Raw genomic sequence first — 13,310 nt, forward strand, 5'->3', positions numbered from 1 at the left:
AATCATTTCCATTTCCTAACATCGACCGAATGATCGATGCGACGGTTGAGCACGAGATACTGAGTTTTCTCAATGCCTATTCTGGGTACAACCAAATTCAGATGGACCTGGGCGACCAAGAAAAGACCTCCTTTATAACCAAATTCGGCACCTACTATTACAATGTAATGCCGTTTAGGCTAAAGAATGCAGGTGCCACGTATCAACGCCTAGTTGACCGGATGTTCGAAGAACAAATAGAAAAATCAATGGAGGTTTATATTGACGATATGTTAGTTAAGTCCCAGCAAGTAGAGGACCATTTGAAGAATTTGCAGGAAACTTTCGACATATTGAGGAACTACAACATGAAGCTGAATCTAGAAAAGCGTGCCTTTGGGTCGGCTCAGGCAAGTTCCTCGATTTTATGGTATCCAATCGGAGAATAAAGATCAACCCGGACAAGTTAAAATCCATAAAATATCTCACCATAGTTGACAACGTCAAGGTAGTATAAAGATTGACCGGGCGGATAGCCGCATTAGGCAGATTTATTTCGAGGTCGTCCGACAAAAGCCACCGGTTTTTCTCATTACTAAAGAAGAAGACCGAATTTTCTTGGACCCCGGAATGTTAGCAGGCTCTAGAAGAACTCAAACGATACCTGTCAAGCCCTCATTTACTTTACACCCCGAAGGCGAACGAGCAGCCATACCTTACTTGGCAGTTTCCGAGGTAGCGGTAAGTGGTGTCCTGGTTTGGGAATAAGAAGGTATGCAGTTTCCTATTTACTATGTTAGTAGAACCCTAGGCGATGTCGAAACAAGGTATCCATACTTAGAAAAATTAGCACTCCCCTTATTGAGCGCATCTAGGAAATTAAAGCTGTACTTTTAATGTCACCGCATATGTGTCGTGACCTCGTACCCGCTAAGGAATGTTATGCATAAACCCAAGCTCTCGGGCCGCCTGTCCAAATGGGCCGTAGATATTAGCGGGTACGATAATGAATACAAACCCCGAACTTCTATAAAATATCAGATTCTGGCAGACTTCGTGACCGACTTTACTCTGGCCTTGATCCCCTAGGTTCAAAAAGCATTACTGCTCGCCTCGGGGACTAGCTCGTGGGTTTGGTCCCTATTCACGGATGGTAATTTTAATGCAAAAAGTTCCGGGTTGGGAATCGTATTAAAACTACCTACGATAACCTAATAAGGCAATCTATTAGAACTCTGAAATTGACTAACAACGAAGCCGAATATGAGGATATGATTGCAGGTCTAGAACTAGCTAAGAGCCTGAGTGCTGAGGTGATCGAAGCTAAGTGTGACTCCCCTCTCGTCATTAACCAAGTCAACGAGATGTTTGATGTAAAAAGAGGACCGGATGCGGAGATACTTGGATACGTTACAAGTGACCTTACACAAATTCAAGGTATGGACTCTACAACATGTTCCTCGAGATCAAAATAACGAGGCCGATGCATTGGTTAATCTAGGGTCGTTAGTCAACTCTGACGAATTCAATTCTAGAGCAGTACTGCAATTGATGAACTCAGTGATAGAAGAAGGACACGCCGAGGTAAACTCAACAAGCTTAACTTGGGATTGGAGAAACAAATATATAGACTACCTTCAATAAGGGAAATTGCCATCGGATCCTAAGGAATAGAGGGCCATACGTACTAAGGTTACCGTGTTTGGTTTGGTTGGTGGAAAACTATACCGAAGATCATTTTTTGGCCATTAGCAAGGTGCTTGGGTCCTGGGGAGACCGACTTCATGATAAGAGAAGTAAACGAGGGTACCTGTGAAAACTATTCGGGAGAGGAATCCTTGGTTCAGAAATTGATCAAAGCCAATTATTACTGGAATGAGATGGAAAAAGATGCGAAAGACCTCGTTAAAAAATGTAACGAATGCCAGAGGCACGCCCCAATGATTTACCAACCGGGGAAGATGCTTCACATGGTCCTCTCCCCCTGACCGCTCATAAAATGGGTGATAGACATCGTCGGTCCCTTGCCGTGGGCACCCGGCAAAGCCCAATATATATTACTTATTGCTGGTTATTTTTCCAAGTGGGTCGAAGCACAGGCGTTCGAGAAGGTTTGGGAAAAAGAGGTCATTAACTCCATCTGGGATCATATAATATGTCGTTTCGGAATACCGACCGATATCACTTATGACAACATGAGGCAGTTCATCGGCAGCAAGGTTAGTAATTTTTTGAAGACCACAGAATCAAAAATATTTTATCGACGCCCTACCACCCAAGCAGGAGCGGTTAAGCGGAATCAACAAACAAAACTATACTCTAGAACCTGTAGAGGAGATTGACCGACTCATAGGGAAAATGGAAAGAAATTTTGCTCGAGGTCTTATGGGCATATCGAACGACTTCGAAGTCTAGCACCGATGAAACACCATTCTCTTTAGTCTACATCGCAGAAGTTTTGATTCCGGTTGAAGTAGGTGAACCTAGCCTAAGGTTCCAATACGTTACGCAGACGTCAAATAATGAGGCCATGGCCACTAGCTTAAATCTAGCAGACAAAAGCCGAGAAGACGCCCTAATCCATTTAGTAGCCCAAAAGCAATGAATGGGAAGATACTACAACATAAGAGCAAACCTTCGATACTTCCAAGTCGGGGACTTGATATTAAGGAAAGTTACACTGCATACCAAGAACCCGAATGATGGGAAACTAGTCTCGAATTGGGAAAGACTGTACAGAGTCACCGGTAATAATCGGGAAAGGCTCATACAAGCTCGAGTCCGAGAACGGTGTATAACTACCCAATAATTGGAATGTGGCACACTTAAAGCGATACTACTGCTAAGGTATGAACACCATTTCCTTTGTAGTTATTACTCTTTGAACTAACCCGTACAGGTACTCAGTCGAGGTTAAATGTGAGGATTAGGTCTGAAAGCATGTGTTGCACTCTTTTTTTCTTGGACCAGTTTTTTTCCAAAGTGGGTTTTACGATAAGGTTTTTAACGAGGCAACAGTAAAACATGCTACCCTAGTTTTGAAGATCGGCCTGAGGCCAGCCGGGACTGGGGATCACTTGTATTAGACCAATAGTATTCGAGCCCTCACAAGTTCAGTATTGAATACTATGGGGACATCACACCCTAAGTCAAGATCCTGAGTTTAGAAATGTAGAAGGAATTTATAAGACCCTGAGTTCGGAAATTTAGGAGGCATTGTTTTCGATATTGAAAGCCAAGGCTTGAATATTAGAATTAATTGTAAGAGTCAAACAGTCAAATGAACAGAGCCCGTGTAGCTCATTATCGCCATGGCAAAAAGCTTTTTGTACCTTCGGTTATGTAATCTACATTCAAAGTAATACAAGAAGTTTTCCTTCTATGTTTCATCAGTTCATATTTGCACCAGCAATATTATCGTTATGTTACTTAGAGTCAATATTAGGTTCAAAACCCTTAAGCCTACGGGCCTCCCTGAACCGGGGACTGATACCCGACAACCAGATCGGGGAATTGGGGCTACCAAATCCCGAAGGCACAGAGCCTACCAGGCATGGCCCAAAACACGAAAGGCCATGACCAACTTAAATGGCTTGGAGATGTTCGAGTCCGTACATAAAAAGTAAGGTCCTTACACATTTTTTAATCTATGAAAGCTTACTTCAGACCCAGCCACAAAAAGAGCCACATTCGGCAAAGAATAATAGTGTCCGGTTAAAACGTTCAATTATTTTACAAAGACTTTATATTTTATCAGATCCTCTGAAGTCAAAGCAATTTGGGGTTGTTACTTAACTTAGGCCTCATCCGGGCTTTGGGGGGAACAAACAGTCTAAGTTATGTCAAATTCCATGCTAAGGCATCGATGACATATTTTAAAGACTAAAACACAAGTTAGAAGTCTTAAACATAATCAAATACTGAAAAGTAAAGGACACGATATATAACCGAAGAGAAATTTTTTATATACATGTACCAAAACGTATTTACAAAGGCGTCATAAAACGGCCCCAAAATACAAAAATATGTAGCTACAAAGAAAAAACAAAAATAAACTAAGGCATTTCTTGCCTAATCCCCGTCAGAGCCCGACTCGCTACCCGAACCCTCGGGCTGGTATCTCTCTTTGGCCTCATTGGAGGACGGAGTGGTGTTTGAGGACTTCATCTTTTGGCTCACAAAGAGCTTTGTACAGGTCTTTTTGCCGGACCTCCTCTTTAAGCTGAAACTCGAGTGACTCACCTCCATTTCAAGACCGATGGAAGCTCTCGTGATGAAGCACCGAGGCTCGAAGCGTAAAAAGGAGCAAAAATCATCAAAATCAGCTAAGACAAATGAACTCTCCAAAGAAATGAGGAAAAGAAAACATACCCTGTTCAACGTCTGTTGTGCCTTGTTGAAGAGGCTCGGCACATCCCCCTCTTTCATCTGCACGTCGGTCACCAAGGAGCGAAGATAGCTGGGCACACTAACTGGCCCGGACAGCATACTGGTATCTGCTAGTACCGTAAACACGATCGTTTTCTTGCGGTCAGAGTTTTAGCTTGGGGCGGGGAACTACTTCACAAGCTTTGGGTTTGAACTCGGATCACCTAACCCCAGGAGCGCATCCTTTCGCAGGATCTCCAGGTGGACAAAATCAGAGTAGTTCTCCAGCGCACCGACATCCATACCTTCAAAAAATAGCTTAAGGGTGGCCCGTGATGCCTCGGTCGGCTTCTCTGAAATGGCTTGAGCCTCATTAAAAAGAGGCTCCGTGTGGGACGGTGACTCCGAGACGTCAATGACATCGGAAACTTCTCTCAGAATCAGAGTAACTCCTCGAGAGGTAGCGGCCACAAGCTTGTCCTTGATCTCTTGAATCGAAGAGGGTTCGGCCTTGCAGTCGCCTCCCTCTGGTGCTACCCGCTCTTCTCCAGCGACGACTGGCTCATGGGCGACAAAATCCATATCATCATCTTCAGGGTAATCCCTGAGCCGGTAAATAGAATCAAGGTCTGGTACCCTGACCCGAGTACGTTTCTTAGTACTCTTTCGGACCCTGACCGTGATCCTCTTTTTCTTGGCCTCGGTGGGAACGTTCGAGGAGTCAGGGTACCTTTTCTTCTTCCTTATTGTTTCCTCTTTCTTTGCATCAGCCTCGACGGTAGGTTGTACCGAGGATGAGTGTTTTGCAGCTGGGGACAGGGCCTCATCCTCATCAACTGCGCGTAACTCTGTGGTCTTGGACAAATATATGGAAGGAATAAAGGGACTTAGTCAACATGACAGTGGAATGAAAAGGAAATTCAATCAGGATAAGAAGGACACTCACCATGGGAACGGGCCTCCCATTTGCCTTTTAAAAGTTTGTGCCACTCGCGCTCGGAGTATGTTAATTATTTGCAGATCCCCTCAACTCACTCCTTGAAATGGGGGACTACATTAGGGACTCGAGCGACTGCTGTAGAACGAGAAAGCCGGGCGATGAAAGAGAAGAATAAAATCAAAGAATTATTTAACAACTTAAGAGGAAATTGTAAGGACCCGTAAAAAATTTAACCAAAAACTCGGAGTTTCGTGGTGCCAAGTTAGATTATTGCGTTATTATAGTAGAAATTCTCGATTGAACAGTACCCTACGGACTAAGAGGAAAATATTTCGCAGAAGAACGCGTTTCTGCGGCCCATAATGCGGCCTCTTAATCACTCTGTGGACCGTATAATGGCCGCAGAGTGAAGCAGTAAGTTTGGCCAATTTGAGGTCAGTTTTGCGGTTGATTATGCGACCGCATAATCGATATGCAGACCGCATATCGGTCGCATAATTCCTCTTGTATTTCTGCGGAGGGAATTCTGCGATGCATTATGCGACTGCAGAACAAGTATGTGAACTGCATACTGGTCGCATACCTGAGCCGAAAGTTTAGGCCCCTGAGGTCCATTTCTGCGGTCACTCTGTGGACCGCATAACCATTATGCGGTCGCATATGCGACCGCAGACCTGTGTTGGGGCACCATTTAATTTAAAACCCGACTCCCATTCCGCTAAAACACCCCTTAGGTCTATTTTGAGCTCATTTTCTGTTACTTCTAGAGTGAAGGAGAGAGGGTTCAAGAGGGAGGGCCTAATTTTCATCAATCAATCTTCAACCATCACTCAAAGCTTGGAAATACTCAAGTAGAGCACCCAATATCTTCATCCAATGGGGCACCCAATTCCCCAGCTCTTAATTTCAAACATAACTATAATGGGACACTAGGGTAATACTTCATGGGTATGAGAGTGGTTCATCTTGCATGCATGTGATAAAGAGTGTGGGAAAAATAAAAAGTGAACTAGAACTATGAATATTTTCCTAATTTTGGGTTCAATTTGTATAGTTCAATTTGGATAATTATAGAATCTAAAGAAACGCAATTGAGGTATGTATGGCTAAATCTCTTCTTCTTAGAATCGAACTCCTGGTGTCCGAATAATTGGTGTAAGTTCCAAATTGATTATACTAGAATTGTTTGCCTTAGTGCGTCTGATTGAAAGATTCATGTTCCCTCATTGTTTTAGATGGTTACTGTGAGACCCCAGGTGTTTCTCTCTTCTCTTACGTAATATACGTAACGTGGCGTGGTTATATTAGGTATATATGATTGGGTATAGCACATTGGGAGAATAAGACTGAAAATGTGTGGTAATATCAAGGAACTAAACTAAAGCTTTAAGTCAAAGGAATCCCTTAAACAAAGGTTCATGGTTAAAGAAATGGCTCGGGTAGCACCCCGCGCGTTCGGAAGGTTTAAGTTAACTTGCACCTGTGGGATAAGACTAAGAGTGTATAATATGCTAAGAATAATGTGTTATGAGGTATTATAATATCACACTGGTCACATGTTAAGTTTTGGAGTCAAGCAAGTTGCGAAATAAAGGTCGGCAAAAGTTATCGTAAATTTCTCTAATAAATTTTCTAAACTTTGGGTCAAATGTATCAGATCATTTCTCCCAATATATAAAGATTTATGGGACCCACAACCTACCAAATCGAAGGTCTACGAGTCTAGTTTGCAACCAACGAAATCTCACATCAAACAGACATTGGAGTAAAAAGTTATGACTGCTTTACTGCGGACTGTCCGGGCTGAAATCGGGTCGCGAACCGGGTCGGGTCAAACAAGTGGTATAAGTCGGAAAATCCGACTTTTAAGACCCCAAAACATTTTATCTTCGTCCCAAAATAGTGAGAAAGCTTAAGAGAGGGTTTCATGGTGTTCTTGAGTGATTAAAGTGCATTTTTAACGATTTCTATCATTAAAGTTTGCCCCCGTGCCTAAAAGCGCAATCTCTACGCTTTGCAATCGTTTTCCCCTTCTATTAGCTGTGTTTGGAGCTATTTTTGGAAGATAGGAAATTGTTTTTCTTGCTGGTTCTTCAGGATTTATACTTGGTTTGCCAAGGTAATCATCTTAGGATTCTTTTATGATCGTTTTTACAAAGTTCTACAGGCGTTTCGTCAAGTTAGGGTCATATGGCAAATCTGCCGATTTAAACTCATTTATGAACTATTTATAGGTGCGTATAAGCTGCATATATATAGTGGTTTCGAAGCTTAGGACGTAAGGAACAACTTTCGTGAAGGAACTACAGGCATTCGGACGTTCGTTGGAGAGGTATGTTAAGGCTAAGCTTCGTCCTTCCTTTTAGCACGAATTTTGGAAAATTCCTAAGACGCCAAATGTGATATTTTACTATTCTGTTGCTAGAAAGACCTTCTGTGAAAGGCATTGGTATCGTAGCTGAAGTATTTTCATGATGCTATTAGGTTGATATTTCACTCGTTCGGTTAAAAAGGGTATTCGACATCTATATATGTCATTTTGTCGGCTTTCTTAAATATATATCAATATATATGAATTCTTATTCGTCTTTGGGTTGTGTGACTTAAAAATAAAGGTATTTAGTATTTGCGATCAGTCCTTCTTCCTTGTTAAAGTGTATTTTAAAATCTCTAAAGTGACACGTCAATTTTAAAATTTTCAAATATAATTTTTATGTTTAAACTACTAAAATATTTGATTTTTTTTGAAATACTTTCTTTTACTAATTATCAAGAAATCAGGTATAAGGACTAAGTGAAGCACCTTAAGCTTTTTATGAACATATTCACAGTTAAGTTATTTTTCTAAAAGTCGAGTTAAGTTTTCAAACTTATTAAAAAAGATATGAGGTTCCACGAGACATTTGTATGCGATACGAAGGTGATTATGAGATTATGAGAATAAGAGTACCAATGAGCCAAGGTTGGCTAAGTTCTTGTTATGGACTATTATGTGCATTCAAAGTTCATATCATACATGACATATTATGCATGGACTTCAAGCTATAATCGGAGGTAAGGGGCCTATTTGCCCGAAAGACTATATATATTGTACAGATGGCCACAGGTTGGCAATATGATACCGGTTAGCTACCGGGAGAGACCGCCATTGCTAGCATTTGGTTGGGTATGTCATGCATTTACATCAATATATATGTATTCACGACATACGATTACACGAGCATACCATGCATATTTTATTACTATGAGGTCGGATGTCGGCCATGGAGGCTATCAGAGTTTCAGTGTCAGGTGGTATCTTTATTACCTTTTTACATCAGCTATGTATGATTCTACTTTCTGCCTTACATACCAGTACATTTTTATTCGTACTGATGTCCCGTTGCCTGAGGACACTGCATTTTCTGTTTCGTGCGTGCAGGTCCAGGTAGGGACTCTGATCAACCCCTCCGCTAGAATTTCGGGGTTCAGCTGTGAGTTGGTAAGCTCCACCTCTTCCTGGAGCTTTCATAGGATGGTTACTTTTGTTGTACAGATTGGGTATAGTTGGGGCCTTATCTCGACAGTGCTTATGATATTCTTAGAGGCTATTGTGGACATAATATTCTGGGTTTCTTTTTTTTGCTGCTTTCAGTCTCCAGCCCATAGGCTTGGCATGTATATATAGGTGTGTAGGCATGTATGTCTTCAGTCGCGGCCTCGTCGGCCAGCTAGTATTTTATTATTTTGGCTTGTCTACCTATGTTTATATGGCTTATTGTTATTCATGTCATAACCTTACGGTCCAGGCTTAGTATTTCAGATGTTGTACTGCCCGATTTGTTGGGCCCCCAGTCTAGTTAGCTAGTATGTTTAGTGGCTAACTCGATCGAATACAGTATTGAGTGCCAGTCGTGCTTCCCCTAGTTTGGGGCGTGACAAACTTGGTATCAAAGCAGGTCGTATCCCAGGGAGTCCACAAGCCGTGTCTAGTAGAGTCTTGCTTATGGTTGTGTTGTGCACCACACTTATAATCAGGAGGCTATGAGGCATTTAGGAATGGTTACATTTCTTTCAATTAATAGATCGTGCTATAGAGCGAAGTTATAAGAACATATGAAATCTAAATCGTGCTTTGTGTTTCCTATCTAACAGGCTACCTACGCTTAGGAGATGGCACAGCAAGAGATAGGTATGGATCCGGGAGAAGGTACCAGTCGTTCCCCACCAGGTCAGAGGGATAGATTTCCCTTAGAGGTTCACAGTGAGTCTCCAGTACCCCTAGTTTCAGCTTCCCCAGCACTTGTTAGAGCCCAGGGAGATGCAGCACCCCCAGCCTCACCAGTTCCATTGGTACCTGAGGCAGCTAGAGACACAGGACCTCCAGCACCTATTGTTCCCCCATCAGAAACTGGGGAGCAGGGGATGAGGTAGGTTGTTCACTTGCTGACTAGGATGGTTTCTATTCATGAGCGACAGCTAGAGTCAGGAGCAGATGCTCGGAGAGATCGGATAGGAAGCTCGACGGTACGAGAGTTTCTTCACTTGGCCCCTCCATTATTTACAGGATCCAGTTCCACTGAGGATCCCCAGGACTTTATAGACCATATGTATAGAATATTGAGGGTGATGCATGCCTCTGTCACCGAGGCTGTGGAGTTGGCTTCTTTTCGACTACGTGATGTAGCCGTCCTATGGTATGAGGCATGGGAGAGATCTAGAGGACCTGATGCTCCGCCAGCAGAGTGGGAGGACTTCTCTGAGGCTTTTTTAGCCCATTATTTGCCATGGGAGGTTCGGGAGGCCCATCTTGACCAGTTTCTTAGCCTAAAGCAGAGGGATATGAGTGTGAGGGATTATAGCCATAAGTTTAATTCTTTGGCAAGGTATGCACCAGATATAGTACGTACCATGAGGGCTAGAGTTCATCATTATGTGGATGGTTTGGGAGATCATCTGATTAGAGACTGTAGGGTTGCATCCCTATTGGATGATGTAGATATTTCCCGCATACAGGCTTTCGCTCAGACTACAGAGGACCTTTCCCGTTGGATTCGTGATACTCGCAGGGATAGGGAGCAGAGTAAGAGGGCTCGTACTATGGGGTCTTATAGGGAGCCACGAGTTGATTTTAGGCCCCCACTCCATCGATATCCACCTCGGTCAGAAGGTAGTTTCCCACCACAGATGCAGGGCCAGCGGTTTGATCGTTATATTCAGTCAGGACCGGGGCAGAGCTCAGGCCAGCCTGAGGGCCATCGACAGGAGCGTTCTGCACAGATGAGATAGCTTACTTCTCCATGTACTCAGTGCGGTAAGCTGCACACCGGGCAATGTAGACAGGGTTCGAGTGCATGTTTTCATTGTAGGCAGACAGGACATTATATTAGCTGGTGCCCGGGGTTAGGCAGAGGTACACCAGCTCAGCCTTCAGGATTTACAGCAGCCTCTTCGCCCTCACTCCGTGATCTCCGACCAGGTCCACGGTCTACTCAGGGCCGTGGTAGGGGGAGAGGTGGAGGAGACACCTCAGGTTCTAGTGGTGGCCAAAATCGCTTTTATGCACTCACAGGCCAACAGGATTCAGAGGCATCCCCAGATGTTGTCACAGGTATATTGACAATACATTCTCATGCCATTTATGCATTGATGGATCCCGGCTCTACATTTTCATATAGTACTCCATTTATTGCTGGTAAGCTTGACATGAGATCTGAGTTGTTGCCACAGCCAATTGAGGTGTCTACACCAGTTGGCGACTCTATTGTTGCTAATCATGTCTATCGAGATTGTACAGCGTTAATTAATGACCGTCCAACCTCTGTTGATTTAGTTGAATTGGTTATGCTAGACTTCGATGTCATTATGGGTATGGATTGGTTGGCAGCTTGTTATGCTAATATTGATTGTCGTGCAAAGTTGGTCCGATTTCATTTTCCTGGTGAGCCTGTCCTTGAATGGAAAGGTAATGCAGCCATGCCCAAGGGTAAGTTTATTTCATACCTTAGGGCTCGGAAGTTTATTGCTAAAGGTTGTATATACCATCTGGTTCATGTTAGGGATATAGATAAGGAGCCAGCGACTCTTCAGTCGGTTCCTATTGTGAATGAATTCTCGACGGTATTCCCTGACGAGCTTCTAGGAATTCCCCCCGAAAGGGAAATTGATTTCGTTATAGATTTGCTTCCTGATGCGCAGCCTATATCCATTCTTCCCTATAGAATGGCTCCTGAAGAGCTAAGGGAATTGAAGGAACAACTGAAGGACTTGCTCGATAAAGGCTTTATTAGGCCAAGTACATCCCCATGGGGTGCTCCGGTACTCTTTGTTCGAAAGAAAGATGGGTCCTTGCAGATGTGCATTGACTACAGGCAACTAAATAAAGTCACTATCAAGAATAAGTATCCTCTTCCACGGATTGATGACTTGTTCGACCAGTTACAAGGTGCCAAATGCTTTTCGAAGATCGACTTGCGATCCGGTTATCATCAGCTACGAGTCAGGGATATTGATATCCCAAAAACAGCATTTAGGACGAGGTATGGCCATTTTGAATTCCTTGTTATGTCTTTCGGGCTTACAAATGCCCCAGCTGCCTTTATGGATCTTATGAACCGGGTATTCAAACCATTCTTGGATGAATTTGTGATTGTGTTTATTGACGACATCCTGATATATTAGCGATCGGAAGCCGAGCATGCGGACCACTTGCGAGCTGTATTGCAGACTCTCCAGGACTACAGGTTATATGCTAAATTCTCTAAATGTAAATTTTGGATAACTTCTATAGCTTTTCTTGGTCATGTTATTACCGGCGATGGTATCAAGGTTGATGGCCAAAAGATTGAAGCTGTGATAACTTGGCCGAGGCCCTTGAATCCGACAGAGGTTCATAGCTTTTTAGGCTTGGCAGGGTATTACCGAAGGTTTGTGGAGGGATTTTCCTCTATCTCTGCACCATTGACGAAACTGACACATAAGGGCGCTAAGTTTCAGTGGACTGAGGCATGTGAACAAAGTTTTCAGGAACTAAAGAAAAGGCTTACTACGGCACCTGTCTTGACTCTTTCGGATGGCACCGAGGGTTATGTTGTATATTGTGATGCCTCGAGAATTGGCCTTGGTTGTGTTCTTATGCAGCATGGTAAGGTTATCACGTACGCCTCCAGACAGTTGCGAAAACATGAACAGAACTATCCTACGCATGATCTTGAGTTAGCCGCAGTTGTATTTGCCCTAAAGATTTGGCGGCATTATCTATATGGGGTTCATATTGATGTTTTCACCAACCACCAGAGCCTTCAGTATTTATTTAAACAGAGGGAGTTGAACCTACGACAAAGAAGATGGATAGAATTACTAAAGGACTATGATATTGATATTTTATATCATCCCGGCAAAGCTAATATTGTTACTGATGCCCTTAGCCGGAAGTCCATGGGCAGTCTAAGCCATGTTGAAGCTGATAAGGTCAAGATGACCAAATATCTATGCCATCTAGCTAGTTTGCAGGTGTGTTTGGTAGATGCAGAGGGTGGACGCATTCTCGTTCAGAATACGGCAAAATCTTCTTTTGTTACTGAAGTGAAAGAGCGACAACACGAGGATCCTGAGCTTATAAAACTGAGGGAAAGTATTCCACAGTAGCGACAACCTTTATTTGAGCTAACTGGAGATGGAGTCCTTAGATACCAGGGCCGCTTATGTGTACCGTCAGTAGGAGAGCTCCGTGCCAAGATTCTTTCGGAGGCCCATTATTCTAGATATGCAGTTCATCCCGGAGCGACAAAGATGTATCGGGACCTTTTCTATTGGTGGAATGGAATGAAAAAAGATATCGCGGAGATGGTAGCCCAATGTCCCAACTGCCAGCAAGTTAAAGCCGAACATCAGAGGCATGGAGGCCTAACTCAGTGTATTGAGATTCCATTATGGAAATGGGACATGATAAATATGGACTTCATCACTGGTTTGCCTCGCACTCCACGGAGGTATGATTCTATTTGGGTAATTATTGATAGGCTTACAAAATCTGCTCATTTCC

The 13,310-nt window shown here is 43.2% G+C and overlaps 1 protein-coding gene across 1 annotated transcript; it reads left to right on the top strand.

Annotated features, from left to right (window-relative positions):
- The first annotated feature begins 9,721 nt into the window (after window positions 1-9,721).
- LOC107789900 (uncharacterized) lies at window positions 9,722-12,913 on the top strand. The gene is made up of 5 exons (XM_075221196.1): window positions 9,722-10,467; window positions 10,636-11,057; window positions 11,154-11,252; window positions 12,057-12,271; window positions 12,563-12,913. Exons 1-5 carry the CDS (start codon window positions 9,722-9,724, stop codon window positions 12,911-12,913), a joined length of 1,833 nt encoding a protein of 610 aa, XP_075077297.1.
- The last annotated feature ends 397 nt before the right edge of the window (window positions 12,914-13,310 follow it).

This window comes from Nicotiana tabacum, chromosome 9 (assembly GCF_000715075.1).
Source record: "Nicotiana tabacum cultivar K326 chromosome 9, ASM71507v2, whole genome shotgun sequence".
Lineage (NCBI taxonomy): Eukaryota > Viridiplantae > Streptophyta > Magnoliopsida > Solanales > Solanaceae > Nicotiana > Nicotiana tabacum.